Here is a 23523-nt window from a genome sequence, read left to right as displayed (position 1 = left end):
AAATAAAATCCATTTCTGAAACATAATTAAGCTAAATTGTTAAAGCATTCCAATAGTATGATATTTGAATGCAATATATTTGGAATGGGTTGGTGAATTTAGGACAGAGCCTAGAAACTGTTAGGACAGATTATTCCCTAAAGTAAGAGAATGTTATTTTCTTCACCTAGCGGACTGACATCATAGCTTTCTTGGCCCACTTAGGCTCGCCTGGCACAGTACGTGAGGCCATCCCCTCACAACTGAAAAGACACACTTCATTATTGACTGGTTCACTCCACCCAGTCTAAATAATGAAGCAGGGAGGGTTATATTTAGAGCCTAGGGGCCTGGCCTTGTCAGGACATGGAGTTGGTTCATCTTATATGTCTTTGTCATGTTAATTAGCTAGCACATGCGTGGGGTAAGGATTAAGACAGTCAACCCCTTGGAACATGTTCAGATAGGTGATATTACCAATTCACAGTCCTTTTACAACACACAGTCCTTACCTCACGGAAAGAATATCTAAACAACACGTCTGGATATGGGGAGTCGGACTGGACTACTCCTGCGTAGGCATGCAAGGGCTTGTTGGGAAATCTTTTCTCTGCAAAGTTTGCTCAGTAAACTCAGTGGTAGGAGAAACTGCTTTACAGGCAGTACGACAGTGCAATAGATATGCAGAAGGCTGGACAGTTAAAATAAGGGGGGACATTTGTCTCTCAAGTTTACAGATGGACAGGTAGATATACTCTACAGGCGTGGACATAGCTCCCACTGTCTGGAGGTTAAACTCTCTGGGTTTTGTCTTTTCAAAAGCACTGTATCTTTTCCACGCAGTCCAGTGAGTCAGTGCATGAGCAAGCTAGATGTGTCTGTCTGTGGGTTTGCAGGTGTGTAACATGAGCAATAGGAGGGGGAGAGACATAAGGGTGACAATGATGACCGGGAGATCATGTATTGTCTTGTATAGCCTCTGTCTGTCTGTCTGTCTTTCTGTCTCTTTCCTTCTTTCTTTCTTTCTTTCTTTCTTTCTTTCTTTCTTTCTTTCTTTCTTTCTTTCTTTCTGTCTGTCTCTCTGTGTGTTTGTGCAGAGGAGCACTAATGGAGCATGGAGACTCTGAGTGTTGTTCCACCTGGTTGTTTGCTCACCCCGGGCCTTGGGGTGTGCGTGCATATGTTTGTGTGTGTGTGTGTGTGTGTTTGTTCACCAAGGGCAGGTTCATGACTATGTCCCTCCTCTCCACCCGCCATCTATCCAGTAGCCAGAGAGACACATCTCTCCCCTCTGATTTGCTGGTTCCATGGTAACGGTGTGTCTGAGGGAGACCTGATTGGTTGGAGACACGTTGTACCAGCCCCCTGCTGCTGCTGCATGTTCAATAGCCCCTAATGATCTAATTAAGAGAATTGAGAAGCTTCTTTCATCGTGATTTATGACCTAAACAATGTTGTTGTATCTGGGACACTATGGCATTGGCCCCCACGTAGTCAGACAGGCCAATGCACCCGTTTTCTTGTCATTAAGATGTGAAACTAAATATAGATTTGGGTGTTGTGTATATCAGTATGCTACCAGTCCGTGAACCGCTCTGATGGAAAGACTGCCTCCTAGGGTTCTCTACTGGCTCCATGGCAACCAGCCTATCTGTCTAACAGCCATAGTGAGATGTACCCTGAGAACACACATGCGTGCATGCACACACACACACACACACATGCCCACACCACACACACACACACACCTACACACACACTGGAGTCGGAAAAACATTAGACCTGAAACTGATTCTTTGTGTGCGTGTGTGTGCGTGTGTGTGTGTGTGTGTGCGCGTGTGTGTGTGTGTGTGTGTGTGTAAAAGATGCGTGTGTGTAAGAGAAAATAAAGAGAGAGAGAGACACAGTGAGAATGAGAGAGAGGATCATTCAATGTTCACCTCCAGTACAGTCGTCCTCATAAACACTGAAGTATCAATACGAGTGAACAGCCCTGATTCGTCCCGTAATTGCAGTGAGATGAACGGTGATTGTGTGCAGTCCATCTCGGCTGTAATCATGATAAGGCTCATCTTTCTGAGCCTGATGGCCTGAGAGGAGCTGGGCTGCCTGATTGTCGCTAGTCTCTTCCTCGGTAATGGGATTTAGCCAGGGGCTCAGGTAACCCGACACTCTATGACATTAGAAACACTGTCATTTATCTGGCTCTGTGTTTGTGTGTGTGTGTGTGTTGGTGTGTCAGTGGGCGTGTGGGCATGTGTGTGTAATTGTTCAGTGCGAGAGTATGTTTATAGTTCCAGGGCTGAGGGAATCTGATATAGGGCCATTAGGTGAAACACTGTCTGCAGCTGTCTCCCTATTGAGCTGTGTTGACAGTCTCTGCCTCGAGTGAGTCTTGACATGCTCTGCATCTTGATGCCGAGGATAGGATTTGTCCCTATTTGCACAGACAGAGTGGCCCTCTAAACACAACCAGACAGAGAAGAACTCTCTCTCCCCCCTCTCTCTCTCCCCTCTCCCTCCCTCCCTCCCTCCCTCCCTCCCTCCCTCCCTCCCTCCCTCCCTCCCTCCCTCCCTCCCTCCCTCCCTCCCTCCCTCCCTCCCTCCCTCCCTCCCTCCCTCCCTCCCTCCCTCCCTCCCTCCCTCCCTCTCTCTCTCTCTCTCTCTCTCTCTCTCTCTCTCTCTCTCTCTCTCTCTCTCACCTCTCTCCTTGCTTTCTGTATAGTGTTCTATTGTTCAATGTCTCTATCTCTTCCTGTCACCGTCTCCCCTCTCTCTGGCTCTGACCAGAACAGCTTCTGCTAAATGAATCAAATGTAAGAAACTCCTCCAGGATCTTCCGGGCGCTGGGAGTCAAACCAGTCATGGATAAACGTACTACGCCTATACTTCCTCGGTATCATGGTCGACAGAGGAGAAGAGAGGAAAGAAGGGCCGGAAAGAGAGAAGAAAAGCGGGGGGGGGGGGGGGGAAGAGAAGGGCAAGAGATAGGGTTTGCTTGCTTGTGTGAACATTTGCGGACCCATATCTTTCTGTCGTGAGTGAGGGGTAATGAGGCCACAGGCTGAACGGCTGGAGTTTGCAGTGGGAGGAGAGAACCCGGTCTGTCGTCTGTAGATCCAGAGCTTTATTCACCTCCGTCACCCACTCACCCTGCCATCATCCTGTCCGCCTGGAAAAGAGAAGAAGTATTGTGGAGGCAGGACAAGCACATCATTTACAGCGATGGGGGCTTTCGAACGTCATTGTCTCTCCACCCCTTCCCATTCCACACGCCGTCCTTTTCTTTATTGTCTTCTCTCCTTTCCTCCCCTCTCCTCGCCTCTCCTCCCTCTGCCTTTGCCCCTCCTTTCCTCTCCTCGCCTCTCTTCCCCTCTCCTCCTCTCCTCTCCTCCAGAGGATTTTCTTATGTGTGTAGTGTTGTGTGTAATTGTAAGCCTGGACCCTGCTTCCCCCTCACAGCACGCCTTGCTGTCACCAACGACGACATGATTACATGCCAAACACTGACAAGGTGTAATTCCCCCAACACGTTAAGGCCTCTGTGTTACGGCTTTAGGGGTGTGTGTGTGTGGCAGTTTGAGCGTGTGTTTGTGACCGTGTGTGTGTGTGTGTTTATTCCTGGGTATGGTGGGTGTTTGACTTTGAAAACTTGACTCGAGTGTTGAGTTTAGAATTCCGTAAATTACATGCAATTATGTGGATCTCTGTGGAACAAAAGTGCCTCACCTCGGATCTTCCACACAGACGTGGAAGTGAACCGGGTCGTTGCTGGAAGCATGAGACGGTGAACCAAACTTCCAAACATTCGGTCCTGCATGTGAGACATATTTCCTGAATCTATCTGGGATTTTGACAGGACTAAAGCAGAACCATGTGTCCCCACTGACCTCATGTGACGAGGCCCAATGGCTCCAGCACTAACTGCTCTTCCTGATTGGAGGAAGGGGGTTACAGAAGGATCGGTTACATTTGACATTTTATTCATGCAGCAGATGCTTTCATTCAAGCAATGTACAAGTAGTGCATATCAAAGGTACAGCAGACTATCAGGTTAGGGCCAGGGTTGTTAGGTCTAGGTATAGGGTTGGCGTCGGTGTCAGGTTTAAGATAGCCCTGGGCTTGCAGCAAGACTGAGTCTGAGGCTGGTGACTGTTGGTGTTCGCTTCCCTCCAGTTCTTTCGGAGCCTGCAGACGAACATTTACAATTGGACATTTTCATTCATTTAGCAGAATCCTTTAGTGCAGGAAGAAAGTGCCGCAAATCACGGATCAGAAGTCCATGGCTCAACAGTATTGTTATTGGTCAGAGTCAAGGAGAGTCGCAAAGTAACCACATCTCAGCTACCTCCAGCTATATATTTGAGCGAAATTCAGTGCAACAATAACATCTCGATTACGGTAGCTAGCTATCAGCACTATAAGGAGGTCTGGCTGGCCGTCTGACTGACTGCGTGTCTGACTGACTGACAAGCTGGCTGGCTGGTTGGCCAGCTGGCTGGCTGATTTCTCCTCAGGGACAGGCTGCAGGCCTGTTCTCTACATTTGCTCTCTCAGGGAACTCCTGCTCTGCTCCCCCACACACAGCTGCTGGGCTCGTTGGAGTTGTGCTTTATCCATTGTGTGTTTGTGTGTGTGTGTGCTTGTGCGTGTGCTTGTTGTCCGTGTGCGTGTCCGAAGTGCATAGAGGTTAATGTGGGGTGTTTTTTTACAAGAGGAAGAAAGAGGGAAGGAGGGAGTGGGTTAGGGCCAAGGAGAGGTGTGTGTGTTCAGTACATTGTGGTAGGGTTACTCAGTTCTGTATGGCATCATGTTGTTCCTCTCCCTCTCACAGTTTAGGCAGTGAGGAGCGAGTGCTAGTGGGCCTATTAATAGATCCCTTCTGGCCCACTTGGCAACAGGAAGGGGCAAGAGACATAGAGAGGGACTAAGGAGGCCAAGGAGGGACAAACTGAAAAATAGAACGTGAAACTGGAACAAAGTCACTTTTTTTTTTCTCTGTGACCCGGGAGAAACAATAAGTTCCACTAACTTCTCATTTTTAGTTGCTGGTCCCAAAGATTCTCATCTGCAGTCAGATGGGGTTGTGGAGCAGGAATGACTCCCTAACCATCTCTCTTCCACAATGAATCCTTGACAACGAATCCTACAATTGACTCCTGGATCAGTAGTAGCTGATAACCTAAAGTGTATTTACCAGCTTCTCTTAATCAGAATCAGAAACCCATAGAACAGCAACTCTCTGCTCATTCACAGCTGCCAGACGGCTGGAGCGGATAGACATTCGGTGGTTGGAGTTCAAGGAACTTGTGTGTGTGTGTGTGCAGCGTGTAAGGGAGACGGGAGAGGGAAAGAAAGATGATATGCCAGCCGCCTGTCGGCAGTGTGCGTTTCCAGTGTTGTAGTACAGCCGTGTAGACAGAGTCAAATGTGGTTTCCATATCACGGCTTTGGCCCTCGGAGCCAATAAACAACTCGCGGAGGGAACGGCCCGAGATCCCGTCGACGGGTCCATCTGTGCTGCCCCGCGCCCCCCCCCCCCCCCCCGACGCCAACCCGGGTGTGTTTGGGCGCGTCTGTGCGTCTGCTACGCGAGTGCTCACGACGGCGGTCCTGCGTGCCGTGGTGTGACTGATGAGCGGCAACTCCCTCCTCCTCCTCCCTCTCAGTCATGTGCCCCTCATGACGGTCACTCCAGCCTGCGTTCCCCACCGATCTGATTGGATTAACCGGCCGCGCTGCTGATTGGACAGAGGGGCCTGACTGCGGAGGAAGCCTCTGAGCGAGGTGTCACTATCCGAGGTGATGCGGGGGCGACGTATGCGTTGCCCTGCCCTGTCCTATCCTGTGCTTACACAAGCACAGGATAGGACAGCGTATCATCCCAGCCGGGATGATACGTTTGCACGCTGCGCCTGTCCCGGGGTATTTCTCTCCTCAGGGCTCCGTGTCTTTGAGTTGTCGTCAGCGGCCGTGGCCGGCTGGCCGCAGCCTTGTACGGTCGTCCGAATAGCCAGGTTTCACCTTAATGGTGGAATTCGGGCCTTGCACACTGTTTTTGTATACAGGGAAGGAATGTACATTTGGAGCATGTAAACAGTCCAGCAGACTGGACTCTTGTCTGAGTGTGTGTGTCTGAGTGTGTGTGTGTGTGTGTGAGCACCCGTGTCTGCATGCTAGTGAGCACGATAATGAGCGTGCTCAAGGAGAGCGTGACACTTATTCTCCCCCACTAGTCAGACACTTAGGCAGGTGTCTGTGGAGGAGGGTGTGTGTGAGTACAGCAGAGTGGGACTGCGGCGTGACCGTGTGCGAGTGGTGGAGTGTGATGCGGTGGTGGACGGGCTGTGTGTATAAGTTGACACAGCTGGCCGGCAGGATGTCAGATCACAGCGTGCCTGCCTTTCTGTTTGGAATTCTCCCCTCTGAGAGCAGATTTCCTCTGCTATAAATAGCTCTGTGTGTGTGTGTGTGTGTGTGTGTGTGTGTGGAGCCCACCTTCCCCTGTGTGCCCCCAGAGTGCTGTTTCTCCACCCAGAGTTTCCGTGTGCGTGTGTGTTTCACTGTTGGTAGAGGTGAGCTGATCTAAGGTGACACAGTCGCTCTGGTGGAGGTGACAGGATGACCTTGTCACCCCCGGTGTGCTCTCTCTCTCTCTCTCTCTCTCTCTCTCTCTCTCTCTCTCTCTCTCTCTCTCTCTCTTCTCTCTCTCTCTCTCTCTCTTCCATCTTTTTTTTTCCTTCTTTTTTTTTTTTTTCCTTCCGATTGCAGTGGTTTCCTAATAAAAGTTATAATGAATGCCTTTTAGGGTAAAACATCGCTTGCAACCTCTTTTTCCACACTTTGAGAATCTCTTTAAAGAATGTCAAACTTGTGGAGTGAAAGACAGATGTGTATATATCAGTAGGGGTTAAGCATGTCCCCACCACTGAGTTCAATCGCCGACAAGGTTATTCAGAGACATGTCCTTCCAGGATCTTCCTTTTTCTCCTTCTTTATCACTCTCTCTCTCTCTCTCTCTCTCTCTCTCTCTCTCTCTCTCTCTCTCTCTCTCTCTCTCTCTCTCTCTCTCTCTCTCTCTCTCTCTCTCTCGCTTGCTCTCTCTCTCGCTTGCTCTCTCTCTCTATCTCTCTTTCTATGTCTCTCTTTCTCTCCCTCTCTCTCTCTGTGTCTCTCTGTCTCTCTCCCAGGCCCAAGGGAAGGGGCTGGGGAGTGCGAGAGCGGAGGAGAGCATTGAGTGCTGGTGTGTGTAATGACTTTTCTTTCTTCTCTGATGTTTGGCCTATCCCTTGTCTCTCATGCGTAAAATTGGGGCCGGAGACACACACACACTCTTTATCTTGACAGTTTCCTGGAGATAAACACAGAGGTGTGGTCAATGCCCAGAGGCTGGACACTGTTCGTCTTTTCGTGCTTGTGTGTACGTGGGTTTGTGTGTCTATCGTAAAATGTTTATCCCCCCCCCCTTTCTTTTTTCCCTCTCTAGACGAGTGTGAAAGAGGGATTACTGCTGAAACAGACCAGTTCCTTCCAGAGGTGGAAAAAGCGCTACTTTAAACTGAGAGGACGAACACTCTATTACGCCAAAGATGCCAAGGTATGTCTGCACATCGCTCCTTAGACACCAACACACACACACCCACACACACAAACACACGCACACACACACACACACACCCACACACACACACACAAACACACACACACACACACACACACACACACACACACACTGGAGAATGGTCCCACAGACCTCAGACTGGGAGTGTATCTGAGTCCTGCACCTGCAGACCTGTGTTATTCCTGACTGGATTTCCACAGAACCCGAGGCGTACCACCAGAACCGGGTTAGCATCTAGCCCAAACGGGTCTTACAGTCCGAATGTGCTCTGAGTCTGACTCAGGCTGGGCCCAAAGCATGCACAGCCTCTTCCAGTACCAGTCTTTCAGGACTCTCTGACTCCAGCTCCCTTCATCCACACCCTCTGACCTCCTAGCACCTCAGTAACTCTTGTTTATTTCTCCTTTGTTACCTTTTCATTTTTCTATGACCTCAGGTGGTTACAGTTAATGTTATCACTCCTTACCCTACCCTCCTTCCTTCCTTTTTTCCCTTTCTTTTTTTTCTTTTTTCTTTTTTCTTTTTTCTTTTTTCTTTTTCCCTCCCTCCCTCCCTCCCTCCCTCCCTCCCTCCCTCCCTCCCTCCCTCCCTCCCTCCCTCCCTCCCTCCCTCCCTCCCTCCCTCCCTCCCTCCCTCCCTCCTCCCTTCCTTCCTTCCTTCCTTCCTTCCTTCCCTCCCTCCCTCCCTCCCTTCCTTCCTTCCTTCCTTCCTTCCCTCCCTCCCATCCTTCCTTCCTTCCTTCCTTCCCTCCCTCCGACCTCACCTGACTCCCTGCGCTCTCCTCGCTCCTGACCTGGTTTGCTCTGCCCTTCCCTGCTGCGGGGCCAGACGGGCAGTGCCCTGGCCCGCTGGCAGGAGCGGGCGCTGAGGGGGGTGTCCCGGAGCCGGGTGTGCTGGAGGGTCCTCTCCGTGTGCTGGGCGGGGCCCCGTCGGGCCCCCCCGCCTCTCGGCGCCAGCGGATCGGAGGAAGGCCTGGTGACAATGCGGGTCAGCACAGCCAGAAGCATAGCGTCACCCTCGCCACCCCCACAGTGTCACCCGCACCCCATAGACCTCCCTCTTCACTCCACTCCTCCCCATACCCCCCCCCCCCCCCCCAGCCCCACCCCACCAATTAGGAAGGTAGCCAGACACAGTTTCTAGGGATGGGCAGCTTTGGACCGGACCGTATGGTTGCGTCAGCCTTATTTTTCCGTCCCAGAATCGGCACGTGTGACACAGCAGTTGATTGGCCCGGTGGCCACTGTAACCCATCCCTGGAGTGGACACCAGGACAGTTAGTCCAGAGTCAGAGGCTCTGAGGAGATTCAACTTCCCCCCCCCCCCCTTCCTCCCTGTTACCACATCCATGCTAGCCTGGCATCGCTTCTCAGCCCTTCTTCACGTCTGTCCATCCTCGTGGCCTTTTCTCCGTCCTTTCCTTGCCTCCTCTCCTTGCCTCGCTTCCTCCTCGTAGGAGCTTCGAGAAGAAAAAGTAGCCGCTTGGACCCTCTGTTTCCGTGTAAGCCCAGATAGGCGGTCAGGGAAAGGGAAGCACTGTAGACTCCTGAAACACAGGCCCAGGACTAAAGAGGACAGACTGTGTTTCTCAACCACCCATCGCGGACACCCGTGAAAACAGTGGAGAACAGAGAGGCATTGTGTGCGTGTGTGTGTGCGTGTGTGTGCTTGTGTGCGTGCGCGCGCGAGAGAGAGCTCTGTGTCATTGCTGAGACCCCACAGTCAGGAACACGAGCTCACACACGCACCCGCGCGCACACACATGCACACGTGATACCCACTGTGGCACGACAGCCACGCGCGCCGGCAGTGGGTGCACTGTTTGTGTTGGCATGCCCACACCAACACACACGTACACAGAGAGACCCCCCACCTCCCCCCACACACACACGCACACACACACACACACAAGATGGCTGTTGTCCTCGACCTGCTCTTAAACCAGCCCTGAAGAGTGTGCCATGAACAGGGCATTCCCTCTGACAGCTGTAGCCTTATAGGCCGCCCCTGGCTCCCTTGCACACACACACACACACGCGCACATAGCTGGCACACACACTCACGGATGGCATTCCTTTGACAGTGAGATGTATTTGGCTTCCGGCCCTTTAAGAGGAAGCTCAGCTGGCCTTCAGTGATGTCATCAGTCAGTGTGTTTAGTTATCAGGTTGCCGCTGGCAGCTGTGGCTCTGTGCTCTGTGTACCGGTGCTGGTGGAGGCCCACTGGACGGGGAGTCGGAATGCAGGTCGAAGCAACAGAATCGCCCCTCCTGAACTGTCAGTAGACATCGTGCTTCTCGGAATGTTCCGGCATCAGTGAGGGTTAGCCTTTATTGGCAGTGGCACTGCCACGCCACAGGAACCTGGTCATCATGCATGGGGCTGTTCATCTCACTGTTCCCCGGCGTCAAATGAGCCCCATTGGCGTCTATATCATACGTTTGACAAACGTGTATGACGGGAATGAATGGAGTTCATTTGAAGGGCGGAGACAGGAGGGTTCAGGGTTATGGGTCAGGTTCGTTCCCAGTCTGGAACAGCTTGGATGTGGGACTGGATGTGGCCCTGACCCTGAACTGTCATGTAGAGGTCCTGTAAGACTACAGCAGCCAGCGTACATCTGTGCCTTGCCTCAGCAAGCTCTCATACTATAGTTGGACAAGATAAGATGCTGGAAGAAGATTTAAGCCTCGTTGGACCTGTTTTTGCGTAGCAGACTGCTAATTCCATTGTCCCCTCCTTCTCCTCTCCTCTCCGCAGTCACTCATCTTTGATGAGGTGGACCTATCAGATGCCAGCGTTGCTGAGTCCAGCACAAAGAATGTCAACAACAGCTTCACGGTGAGCAGCTACTAACTCAAGAATGACGTGCACACACAGACACACACACACACTCACACACAGGTGTGGGCCTGGGGAAAGCAAGCATCTACATGCTCCTACCTACTGTTGGACCTGGCTGCCTGCAGTACAATGTACTGCAGCCATTTTCATACTGCGCACATATCTGCGGTGGCACGGATGAATGTATGTGTTTGCGTGTGTGTGTGCCTGCCTGTGTGTGTGTGCCTGTGTGTGTGTGTGTGTGTGTGAGGGTGGTGTCAACATGAGTCTTGTCAGCTGGGAGCCTAACAGACAAGGAGCAGAGAGCGCAGGCCTGTCCTTCTATAAATGTCTGCCCTCTCCCCCAGCGATGCTATAAAAAGACGGGAGGCGGAGGAAAGGGGGCAAGAGGGAGCGAGGGGAGCTATTTTTAGCGGCGCCTTGAGTGCTTCACTGAGCATGTTTAGGATGGCTGCTGGCATATTGTTTAGCAAGACTTGGTGTGTGTGTGTGTGTGTGTGTGGGGGGGGGGGGCGCACATGCTTGAAGGGGAAAGCACACACACTTCTGTTCCTCAGAGCAGTGAACTGCACATGCAGGTTACACCTTCCTGTAATGAAGAGAAAGAGAGCGTGGGGGGGGAGGTAGAGACAGGGGGGATTGGGGAGAGGACGGGAGCGATCGACGAGAGAGATAGTGGTCTCTCTGAGGGAACAAAGGAAATCCTAAGAGTGATGTCATTTGCCTATGATTAGACTGTACATACTCTGAGGAGATAGAGGAATGCGGGAGGAGGGAGGGCGGGAGGGAGGGAGGCAAGGAGGGAGGGAAGAAGGGAGGGAAAAAGGAGAGAGAGGAGAGAAACCAGACCTGGCCAATTATTTACCATCGTGAGCCACACATTTCCCGCTGCAATCACAGACCAGAAGTGTGTTATGGTCGATATAGATTGTGCCTGCAACACACTAGCCCTGTATAACCCAAAACATTCCCAGAAACCAACCACATCCATTGTATTGTATTTCTCATCACACATTTAATAGCTTCTACTTACTATTGACTCCACACCGAGAGAGGGGCAAGGGTGAAATCAGAACTTTATGCTCAGGACATGTGGTTCTGGGGAAAACAGGGAGAGAGACTCACACACACCGGCAGAGGGAGACCAGGCTTCAGCAGTCAGCGAGACCGCACTCCCCATATCTCCAGCAAGATCAGTGTGAGAGAGCGGGAAAGAGGAAGAATGGAGAGAGAGAGAGAGAGAGAGAGAGAGAGAGGGGGAGAGAAAGAGAGAGACCGTAGAGAGGGGTGGGAAGGGGGGGAGGGGGGGTAGAGCGAGAGCACGAGTGTGAAAGAGAGAGAGGTTAGTGCACTGCAGAGGAGACAGATCCGCTAAAGCTTCAGCACTGCAAAGATAGCGGGGTAAAGACATGACCAGCCTGTCGCGGATACTGCAGCTGTCTGTACTGTATATACTGTCTGCCTGGCTGGCTGTCTGGCTGTCTGTCTGTCTGTCTGGCTGCCCATCACATATACTTCTGCTCGCCTGCCTGCCTGCCATTTCATCTGTCTGTGTCTGTCCAGCCATCGGTCTGTCTGTATATATGCTCGTCTGTCTGTCTGTTTGTCTGTCTGTCTGTCAACCCGTCTGCCTGTCTATCTGTCTTTCTGTCCGTAAACCTGTCTTCCCTTCAGTCGGTCTGCCTGACTGCTTGCCGACCTGTTTACCCATCTTGACTGTCTGCCTACCTGTTAGCCTGTCTGCCTGCAGTCTGCCTCAGTATGTTGGTGGATGATGTGACGCTGTTATGGAGATGCTGCGTGATGGAGGTAGGCTGACGGCAAGATTTAGTGTTGCTGGAAGGCGTGTATTATTGATGTCCTCCGTGCTTCGTGAATTCAGCTGGCTTGGGCACGTGTATGTCTTGTGGACGCGTTTGGGCTCGTGCCTTTCTCGCAAGACGCTGTGCGGTATGTGTGTCCCGCCCATCGCTATGCGTGCCTACATATCCGTGTCTACGTTGTCGTGTGTATATCTGTACGCGTGTATATCTGTGTGCATGTGTATATCCGAGTGTGTGTGTGTGGACGTGTCTTTGTTGGTGTGTGTGTGTGTGTGTGTGTCGTCTGTAGCTGTAGCAGCGGTAGTGAGGCAGAGAGGGAAGCACCTTGAGGAACACGTGAGGGGAGGGGGAGGGGGAGGAGGGGAGGAGGGAGGGCTTTGCAGGGACTGTGTCACAGGGATTCTCGCTCTCTCTCTTTCCCTCTCTCTCTCACGCTCTTTGTCTCTCCCCCTCTCTCTCTCTCTCTCTCTGTCTCTCTCTCCCTCTCTCTCTCTCTCTCTCTTTCTCTCTCTCTCTCTCTCTCTCTCTCTGTTGTCACCCTCACATCCAAGTGATTAGATGTATATGTGTGTGTGTGAACATGTGTGGGTGGTGGGTTTCCCATTGTATTTGTAGCATGCGTGTGTCTGTGTCTGGATGTGTGTGTGTGTGTGTGTGTGTTTGGTGTGTTGTGTGTGTGTGTAATTGGTGTGTTGTGTGTGTGTGTGTGTGTGTGAGCAGCTGCAACAGTTCCGCTCCACCTCCTGTTCCATTGTGTTTCAGATCCCTGTGGAAACAGGATCCTAAGCCTGACTGTCACTGAGTCCACCACTCTGTGTGTGTGTGCGTGTGTGTGTGTGTGCGCGCGTGCGCGTATGTGCGTGCGTCTGCTTTTTTGTGTGTGTGCATGCTTGTTTTGTGTGTGCAAACATTAACTTGTGTCCAACCACCCAAATAATGACAGTGTTTTACAATTAGTGACAGTAACCTGTTCCAACTGAGACAATATGCTGTAAATGGTAGAATGCGAATAACTTTAATATTTTGTGATTTGTGTATGCGAGAGTGTGTGTGTGTGTGTGTGTGTGCATGTGTTTGTGTGTGTGTGTGTGCGCATATGTTCCTGATAAAATAACTAAGTCATCGAGTTACACAAGCCACTCTAATAGGAAATCGTTATGTACAATTATCAATAATGGATAAATGAATTGACCAAAGGATTATGTGATTATCAGTCACTGATAATAAAAAAAATGTAATTACTGCAGAATCTTCCTGCAATGACACGCACACAAACAAGTACACACAAAGATGCACAAAACTCACAAAGCATACACAGCCTTACACACTCAAACACACACACATGTCATTATTCCTAATCAGACTTTTTTGCCCCCCCAGAACTGCTGGAGGTCAGTCATCACTAGACCATGTTCACCCGCCAGGGATGCCAAAGGCTATTTTTAGAAACAACGATTCTAGTTTCCCTTGGCAACGAATCAGATCCCTTTTCCCTCCATATCCACATACAGCTACCCTCTTACATGCAGGCTTGCACACACACATACAGTCACATGCATACGCACACTAATGCACACACACACACACAGGTGCAGCAAATAGCCCACCATCAGATCACGGCTAGACAGACATAATTCTTTATGTTCAAGAGAACAGAAAATAGCTTTCTTTTTCCTCTCTCTCTCCCTCTCTCTCTCTCTCTCTCTGTCTCTCTCTCTCTCTCTCTCTCTCTCTCTCTCTGTTGTAAATGTTTAAAGGCTTTTCCTGGTTCAAGTATCGAACAGTTAACACACACACACACACACATTCATTGTGTATGAACATGTCATATTGTACACATACATCCAATAACAAACAGACACACATAGTCATTTGGGACTTGCCTTTTCCAGTTACGTAATGATGATGAATTATAACATGATTACTCAGAAAGAAGCGCCAATTAGAGGAGAGGAGATTAGAAGAGAACAGAGGAGGTGATGATAGATGAAGGAGAGGACAGGAGAAGACAGGAGAGGATAGGCGAAGAAGCAGTGACGAGAGAGGAAGAGAGAGCTGAGATCTCTGTATTACTGTTTTTCTCACAACGTAAAGTATGTGTCACATACACAACGGCTCAATGAAGAAAAACTCCAACTATCATTCTACTCTAACATGGTTCACATTATTTTATATATCTGTGCCATATGCTAAAATGATAGTGTATGCCGTGATAGAAAAATATAAATGTCACAAAACATGTATTACCAAAGATGACCAAAGCAGTAAAGTGTGTATAACTCAAGAGCGAGACCAATCTATCCGGAAACATTTTAATGAATATTTAGTTTTGGCTACAGTTTACATTAAGGTTGCATGAACTACAATATAACTCCAGTATCTGTAGTTGAATCATCTATTGTATCAACACCATAGTTACTTTTTCTTATGCAAGTGAAAATTGGCTTCGTAGATGGTGCTTTCAAGAGTTAAGTGGATGTCAACATTGATTTAGTTTTAGTAACACAACCTTCAACTGCTCCTTGACAAAATCCACTGAATAAGGAAAGAATCTCCTTACATGGCTCATTATAAGGTTTACCTGTCATGCATGAATGCAGGACTTTTTGCTGGCTAAACAATTGTGGTTAGACATTTTGCGCACAGCCAGAAGAGTGGCTATACGGTACAATTATGCAGTGATTTGTATCAGTTGAATGCTATTTAAATGTTTAATATGTCGTTTGACGTGGTTTGCTCATCTGAGGAATGTGCTTAGCTTCGCTGTGTGTTCGAAATGGTTCCTGTGCCGGAACATTCCAGATACCAGATATGTTACACTGACGAGAATGACCCGTGTCAAACAGAAGTGCTCCGACAGGATCACTTGAGTTCTGTTGAGTCGTAGTCGTGGAAAGTTGGATGCGTGTGTGCGTGCGTGCATGTGTATGTGTGTGTGCTGTCTGTTGTGGTGTCACAGGTACATCTCCCACATCAACCCCCCCCCCCCCCAGGCTGTGAGTAGCCTACATCACAGGTGTTCCTTTCATCACAGACACAAAGGCTGGATGCAGGTGTGTGTGTGTGTGTGTGCAAGTGTGTGTGTGCAAGTGTGTGTGTGTGTGTACAAGTGTGTGTGTGTGTGTGTGTGTGTGTGTGTCACCCACCTGTGGCCATGCTCCTACACAGGCCAGCTTTGATTGAAGCATCACACCCCAAAAACACCTTTCCTGTCAGTGTGTCTGTTGTGCATGTAGCCTGAGAAAGAGACGGAAGACTGAGAGGAGAGAGAGAGAGGGAGAGAGATAGGGAGAGGGGGGAGAGGGAGAGAGAGAGAGAGAGAGAGAGAGCGAGAGAGAGAGAGAGGGAGAGAGAGAAAAGAGAGTGGGCAAGAAACAGATTGAAGAGACAGACTGCAGAGAGAGACAGACTGTGTTGTTGACCAGAAATGATGGCGGCTACTATAGAACATATAGTTTAATGTTGCCGCTGAAGCAGATGGGACAGTCACTGCAGGCCTCATGCAGCAAACAATGCAGGTATAGTGAAGAAAGGTCTTCTATTTGAACAGATGGACTCTCCACCTTCCACCCACCCACACACACGCATACATACATACACACAAATACACACACTACACACACTTTCTGAGGGGTGGTCTGTGTGTAAGTGGACTGTTTTGCGCACACCTGGTAATGGGCTGTGTGCCTCAGGTGTTGCTGGGCTGCAGAGCTGCATGGACAGCTGACCAGATAGATGAGGGGAGGGGAGGGGAGGGGAGGGGAGGGGAGGGGAGGGGAGGGGAGGGGAGGGGAGGGGAGGGGAGGGGAGGGGAGGGGAGGGGAGGGGAGGGGAGGGGAGGGGAGGGGAGGGGAGGAGATGAGAGCAGAGGGGCACAGAGATAGCGGTGTACAATAGCACAGAGAGAGGATAGCAACCTATGGGAGAGAGAGTGAGCGGGAGGAAGTGTGAATCGTGCGCTCGTGTGTGCCTGCACTCGCGCACATTTGCGTGCATCCAATGGGAACTGCCGTGTCTTCCAAAAGCACTGCATGTCACTGTTTGTTCTTGTTGCAGTGTGTGTGTGATCACAATGTCGTATGCATAGTGTGAGTGTGCCTGTGTGTGTGCGAGAGAGAGAGAGAGAGAGAGAGAGAGAGAGAGAGAGAGAGAGAGAGAGATGAATACAAAAAGATGTCTAGGGAAGGAGAGGGAAAGAGAGTGGGAACAGAGAGTAAGATCGGAGAGAGTGGTTGTGATGAATATGTGATGAGGGTTTTGAAAGGGTGGTGTCTGTCAGTTGGGTTATCTCTTTTACTGTAGCTTACCACCCATAGAAAACAGCACTGCAGCATGGAGGGAGGGAGCAACAGGGAGAGAGAGAAACAGAGAGAGAGAGAGAGGTGGAGGGGGGGCGAGTAAGAGATGATGAGGAGGAGACAGAGGGGGCTGTTGGGGTGGTGGTGGTGTCGGGGGGGGGAGGGTTTTTAGCCTTTACCAAGGCGCTTCGCCTGTCAGCACACATCTGCCTCAAACCAGTAGCTCAGGGAGTCTGAGGGGGCAGAGAGGGAAAGAGGACAGGGGGGGGCAGGAAAGGACAGACAGAGAGAGAGAGAGAGAGAGACAGGGAGAGAAAGGGAGAGAAAGGGAGAGAGGGAGAGAGAGAGAGAGAGAGAGACGGGGAGAGGAACAGAGGGATAGGAAGAGAAAGATAGAGAAGGAGAGACGAACAGGGAGAGAGAGAGGGAGAGAGGAACAGGGAGAGAGAGAGAGAGAGAGAGAGAGAGAGAGAGAGACGGGGAGAGGAACAGAGGGATAGGAAGAGAAAGATAGAGAAGGAGAGACGAACAGGGAGAGAGAGAGAGAGAGAGAGAGAGAGAGAGAGAGAGAGAGAGAGAAGGAGAGAGGAACAGAGAGACAGGGGGAGAGAGAGGAACAGGAAGACGGCGAGAGTGCAAGAAAGTGTGAGAGGCTAAACGTGGAGAGCAGGGGAGAGAGGGAGGGAGAGAGGGGAAAAGAGCGAGCGAAAGAGGGAGGGAGGGGGGGGGGGCTTGTCCTCACTCCCCTCTTAAAGAAGGAGCAGAACGCCTCTGCAGCTCAGAGGCACCGCAGACCAGGGAAAGCGCCGCAACACTCACTCGTCCCTCTCCGTCCCTCCGTCCCTGGCTCCAGGTGATCACCCCGTTCCGCCGGCTCATTCTCTGTGCGGAGAACAGGAAAGAGATGGAGGACTGGATCAGCTCCCTCAAATCCGTCCAGTCCAGAGAGCACTACGAGGTAAGCCCTTTCCCCTCTATCAACAGATACGCTGCCTGTGGGAGCCAGTGTGTGTGCGCGTGCGTGGGTGCGCGTGTGTCCACAGAGATGCCGAGCTCGAGCAAAGTTTACGGTGTCTTGCGCGGACGGCAGATCACGCACACGCAAGAGAGTGCTGTCAGTCTGGTGTCATGGACACTCAATCATCCTGTCACTCGAGTCCTAACATTGAATCGCGCGGTTCATCAGCCGATTCCTACGTGGTGCCTTGGTGAACGTGTTTTCTCCAGTGCACGGTTCTGATGCAGTGGCAGTGGGAGAGTGTCGACACAGAGTCAGATGTGTGTGTGTGTGTGTGTGTGCGCTATACCGTGTTTTGCTGCATGCCGTGGACTGATCTCCACTAGGGATCGTTGTGGAAACTCACAGAGCAAACACACACGCACACGCACACACACACACACAAACACATGGGATACAGTAGGATCCCACACGCACAGACGCACATTCTCACTCACACAAACACGCACAGATACACTCACTCACGCACATTTTTTGTGTCAAAGTCTATCTGATATAGATAATGTAACTGTGCCAGTCTGTGATTATCAGTTGGAATCTGTTAGTGTAATCTTTTGGTTGGTGCCTCCTCCAACCAACCAGAATATTTATGGAAAATCAGACTGACAGACCATAACGAAACAGAGTGAAAAAGAATGATCCAAGCTTACATCAACAAACTTTCAATTGTTTTGTCCCGGTGTTTAATAGCGATGGCGTATACTTAGCAAGTCCGCGCTGGCGAGCTACGAAAAGTATTTTGTATGTTGACACAACGTTTGTCCGTAGCCGAGGGTCACGATAAACAAGCTGAGATTCGCAAGCCAAATCTCGTCTGAACTGCCCCCCCATCCACAACACCACCCTTTATCCCCTGCTGCAATGCAGCAACCCCCCAAAACAGCAAACCCCACGAACGCCCTACTGTACACACCAGTCTCTATGGCTCTCTACATTACTGTCACCTTAAGTGTTCCCACCTGTTAGAGTCCATCTTAACTTGTTGGCAATGTGCTGTTGCTGGCATTCTCAGTTATGTGAACAGGTTGGGCTCAATGGCCAGTAGCTTTGATAAGCCTTGCGGCATAGACGGCCCAAACAAAGACTGCACGTGTGTGTGTGTGGATGTTTGCGAATGTGTGTGTTGCCAATTTGCATTTGCCATAGATGTATTTTTTGTATTGAAAATAGTGCTCGAATGCTATTTTATAGTTCTTAACATATCTAGATGTGACGTCATTGTAAATTCGAGTTCATGTTTACAGAAATATACGTGTGTATCAACATTCGTATGTACAGCTTTGAATTGCACTGCATTGAACTGCCAGGCAACCTGTTGAGTGTTTGTAAAAGAGCATGCCCATAGGACGATGTTAAGTGTGACCAAAAAATGCCTGACCCATGAGTGTTCTGCGACTGCAGCTGCCAACCTGTTTTAACCTCTCGTTTGCCAGACGGCACAGTTTAATGTGGAACATTTCTCAGGGATGCACAACTGGTACGCCTGCTCCCACGCACGCCCCACATTCTGCAACGTCTGCAGAGACAGCCTCTCTGGGGTCACCTCCCACGGCCTTTCCTGTGAAGGTAAAACGCACGCGCACACACACACACACACACACACACACACACACAACGGACAGCGAGGGAGACAGGAACATAAGCTCGACGCGACACGTTGGCACGAAACGAGTGCGTGTGCGCGTTGGCTGTTCGATACTCGAACCGGGGAAAGCCTTTAGGAACACGGACGCACTGAGGCACACATTCAAACACGCACACTTGTTTCACTCCACCCCTCCACCCCCTTCCCCACCCCCCTCCCAGCCCCCCACCCCCCCCCCGCTAAGTTAGTCCACACCTCTATATTTTCTCATCAACGGCTCACTGACTGGCTCTCTGCAGGCCTCCTCTTGTCTCTCCGGGTCTGTACTAGTCTCTACCGGTATCGGCCGGCCTCTTGCTCCTGTTGAGGGCTCCGCTGTGCGTGGCTGTGAGGTTCTACCTGGGAGAGGAGCTCAGCGGTGGGGCCGTTCAAACACACAATCATGACCCAGTCAGATGGCTGAGCGGTTAGGGAATCGGACGAGTCATCCGAAGGTTGCCAGATCAATTCCCGGCCGTGCCAAATGACGTTGCGTCCTTGGGCAAGGCACTTCAACCTACTTGCCTCCGGGGAAATGTCCCTGTACTTACTGTAAGTCACTCTGGACAAGAGCGTCTGCTAAATGAAAAAAAATTATAAAATGACACCTAGACTGCCGCCTGTGCAAATGTAGTTGGTGAGAACATGCCCTGTGAATGACGCCACAGACGCCACGCCAGGGTGTGGACTGATGTCTAACGGAGGTGGTTGTGAACAGGGTGCAAACCGAGGGCTATTTTTACGAACCTGCTGCCTCTCTAATGTTAAGTGCCTGTGGCAGCCAGCGGATCTTCATGAACGCCATCTGCATATTCATCCATTGTTAATTAGCCTGATGTTCTCGCGTGCGTGTGTTTGTGTGTTCGTGGTGTGTGTGTGTGTGATGCCGTCATTCATTAGCAGTGCGCACACGTGTGTGCGTGGGAGTTTGTGCGCGTGTGCTGCGAGTCTCGCTCCACTGAAATCCTTATCTGCTATGTGTTTTTTTTTCTTCCCACTCACTCTGACAAAGAGAGGAGGGAGAGAGAGAGAGAGAGAGAGAGAGAGAGAGAGAGAGAGAGAGAGAGAGAGAGAGAGAGAGAGAGAGAGAGAGAGAGAGAGAGAGAGAAAGACTCCTTCCGCTAAATCATTAGGGTAGCCTCTCTCTCTAGCTAGCTGGACTCCAAAGAGCCACAAAGTAGATACGTGGGGCTGTTGGGCTGTCTGTTCTGGTCAGCACAGCAGGAGCAGCACCAGACATGGCGCTGGAACATCCACATGGAAATGATGACTTCCCATAACCCTGGAGGCAGCAGCGTCACAGCCACATACAACACACCTCACTTCTACACCGACACCAAGTTACACCGTGTCACTGCAGCTTCACGGAGATGGACAACCGCATAGTCTGACTGCACATGACAACCACAAGTAGGGATTTGCCTGAGAGAGAGAGAGAGAGAGAGAGCTAAAGAGAGAGAGAGAGAGAGAGAGAGAGAGAGGGCTAGAGAGCGAGAGAGAGAGAGAGAGAGAGAGAGAGAGAGAGAGAGAGAGAGAGAGAGAGAGAGAGAAGAGAGAGAGAGAGAGCGAGAGAGAGAGAGAGAGAGAGAGAGAGAGAGAGAGGGCTAGAGAGCGAGAGAGAGAGAGAGAGAGAGAGAGAGAGAGCTAGAGAGAGATTGGTCTATTAAGTGGTATGAACAGCCAGGCAGACAACTTCACAGCGATCAGGCCTGCTTATATTTCACTTCGATTTCCTGCACAAGGCAGTCGATAGAGATTGATCTGTGTTACACATTTTGCGCTCACTCTCTCATCCTCCCTCTATCTATCTCTGTCTGTCTGTCTGTCTCTCCCTCTTTCTGTCTCCCTCCCCTCCTTATCCACACACACACACACACACATACACACAAAGACACACACACACCCTTAGTAAAAGTACTTTCTTCCTGTCTGATTAGACCTCTCCCACCCATTAGCGGACACTGGTGAACCCCCCCCCCCCCCCAGTGTTCTTCCAGTGTTTTGATAGGCTGGCCAATATCCTGGTACATTCATGTTCTCTGACAACCCAGAGAGGTACGCTAACATGAGTCATCTTGTTTCCATAACTCATTTTCTGATTTCGATCTGTGTTTTTGTTTGGATTGGTTTCATGAGGTGATACACGCTCATGCATGTGCTTGGTAGTGTGTGTGTGTGTGTGTGCGTGCACGTGTGCGTACGTCTGTGTGTGCGCGCGCCCTCGCATGTGTGTAAAGAGCTGGTCATTCCTAAAGCACAAGGCATTCGCAGTGAGTTTCATCCATAATGAAGAGTGCTGAGACGTTTCTCTCGTAGAGAGCGCGAGAGAGAGGCCTGGTGCAGAAATGACATAAAGTATTCATTTTACAATTACGTTGAAGTCATTAAGCAGACGCTCTTAGTCCCGAGCACTTACCTTAAGTGCATTTCAACTTTGTGCGCTAAGCGTGTACGATCTGTGTGTCTGGGGGCGTGTCTGGGTGTGTTGGAACCCTGCGCTGCGCTAGCTACGTTCCCTCCTCCTCTCTTCGGTTGAAAGGGAGAGCCATCAGGTGTTCAGGGCAGGTTGGCCAGAGGCAGCGAGTGAGGTTGACACGCCGGGTGATTACTAGTGGAGTAGTACCGGACCTGAGAGTAACCCCACAGAGCGAGACGCGGAGCCTGCAGGAATGGGCTCCGGGGCTCACAGCTCCGACGTGTCCCCAGGCTCGGCCGCTCAGGCCCAGGCCAGGGAGAAGTGGATTGGCCCCTGTGCTCCGGGGCTCCGGGGCTCGGCCCCTCCGTGTGTTAAAACACTCCCAGAGTCGTCTCGTTGAGTCGTCTCCTCGTGGTCCTCGCGTTCCCGAAGGAATATACTGGGTGATGTCGGACTGGAAGGCCTTGACCGGCTTTTGTCTGGATGTCGATGAGGTTGATGAACACGGCTGAATCCTCACCCCTTCTCCTCACCCCCAACCCACCCACCCCTCCCAACACGCACGCACACACACACATAATAGGGGGAGGGTGTAAGGGTACATGGGCAGGTACGCGACAGACCATCACAAACAAAGAATGCCGAGGGTGAGCTTATCGACCAGACTCATCAGAAGTGCGTGTGGGTTTGTGTTTCCAGTGTGTAAATTCAAAGCCCACAAACGTTGCGCGGTCCGTGCCACTAACAACTGCAAATGGACCACCCTGGCCTCCATAGGGAAGGACATCATAGAGGACGAGGACGGGGTAAGTCTGTGTGTGTGTGCGTGTGTGTCTGAGAGAGAGCGCGTGTGTGTTTGCCTAGGTACATGTGCATTTTCCCAATGCTTCATGTATCCTTTAGCCCGACACCTGTTTGTGTGGGTCTGTTTGTGGACATTTGTACATGTGTGTTTATTTTGCGTGTGTGTTTTCTTTAGATTGCAATGCCACACCAGTGGCTGGAAGGGAACCTTCCGGTCAGTGCCAAGTGTGCGGTGTGCGACAAGACGTGCGGCAGCGTGCTGAGGCTCCAGGACTGGCGCTGCCTGTGGTGCAAAGCCATGGTGAGAAACGACGCCGCCACCTCAAACCAGCTTCTCCCAGCTCCTTTTCGATGACGAAAAAAAAACAAACAAAAAAACGAGCTGCCTCGATTGGACGAGCTCACCTCCCCGTGAGGCCACGTGGGTCTGACAATGAGCCCTTTGCCTCTGTGTGTGTGTGTCGTGTGCGGTGTCGTTGGCGCGTGACAGGTGCACACGGCGTGTATGGACATCTACCCCCGGAAGTGTCCTCTGGGCCAGTGCAAGGTCTCCATCATCCCTCCCACTGCCCTCAACAGCATCGACTCAGACGGTAGGCACCGGCGCGCTCGCGGCCTGGCCGCCGGGGGGGGGGGGGGGGGATAGAATCACTCATACTCCAGAGTACATTTTTAGTCATTTAGGGAGAATCATCCCGAACCCTCTCCTAGTTGAGTGTAAATGCGTGTATCTATCGATGATGTATCTGCGTAAGTGCTCTCTCATCCAGACACACACACACAGAGGCTTCGGAGGTTGTGTTGTTGGGGACAGAGCCCTGTAGGGTTCCTCCAGGCTCTGTGTTCGACGTCTTCAAGGGATTGTGTGTGTGTTGTTGAGCGTGAGTTGGCCCAAAACCTCGTAGAGATCAGCGCCTTTGAGCTAGACTCGGATAAGCATGTGTGATTCGATTATCGCTGCCGTATCCAGAGCCCATACACACACGCACGCACGCACACGCACACACACACACACTCAGAGACACTGATTCTGTAAGAGGCTGATGGCATCAGCTAATTAGAAAATAGATAAAAGAGAGCCGAGGCAGATGAGTTA

At 50.9% G+C, this 23523-nt stretch overlaps 1 protein-coding gene across 5 annotated transcripts in view; it reads left to right on the top strand.

Moving 5' to 3' along the window:
- dgkh (diacylglycerol kinase, eta) overlaps positions 1–23523 on the top strand; it is a 41118-nt gene that overhangs the window by 1063 nt on the left and 16532 nt on the right. For 3 of the 5 annotated variants that reach the window (XM_084688091.1, XM_084688092.1, XM_084688093.1), the window contains exons 2-8: positions 7466–7576; positions 10361–10441; positions 17419–17523; positions 19017–19149; positions 22323–22429; positions 22603–22728; positions 22918–23020. In XM_084688091.1, coding sequence (XP_084544217.1) covers positions 7466–7576; positions 10361–10441; positions 17419–17523; positions 19017–19149; positions 22323–22429; positions 22603–22728; positions 22918–23020 — 766 coding nt within the window. Of the gene's footprint in view, positions 1–7465; positions 7577–8428; positions 8588–10360; positions 10442–17418; positions 17524–19016; positions 19150–22322; positions 22430–22602; positions 22729–22917; positions 23021–23523 lie in introns of those variants that run through there. The other 2 variants (XM_084688095.1, XM_084688094.1) reach the window with 2 other exon arrangements.

This window comes from Hypomesus nipponensis, chromosome 23 (genome assembly GCF_054491055.1).
Source record: "Hypomesus nipponensis isolate SF chromosome 23, ASM5449105v1, whole genome shotgun sequence".
Taxonomy (NCBI): Eukaryota; Metazoa; Chordata; class Actinopteri; order Osmeriformes; family Osmeridae; genus Hypomesus; species Hypomesus nipponensis.
The sequence above is the reverse complement of the archived record's forward strand: the minus strand, read 5'-3'. Positions and strand labels throughout refer to the sequence as shown.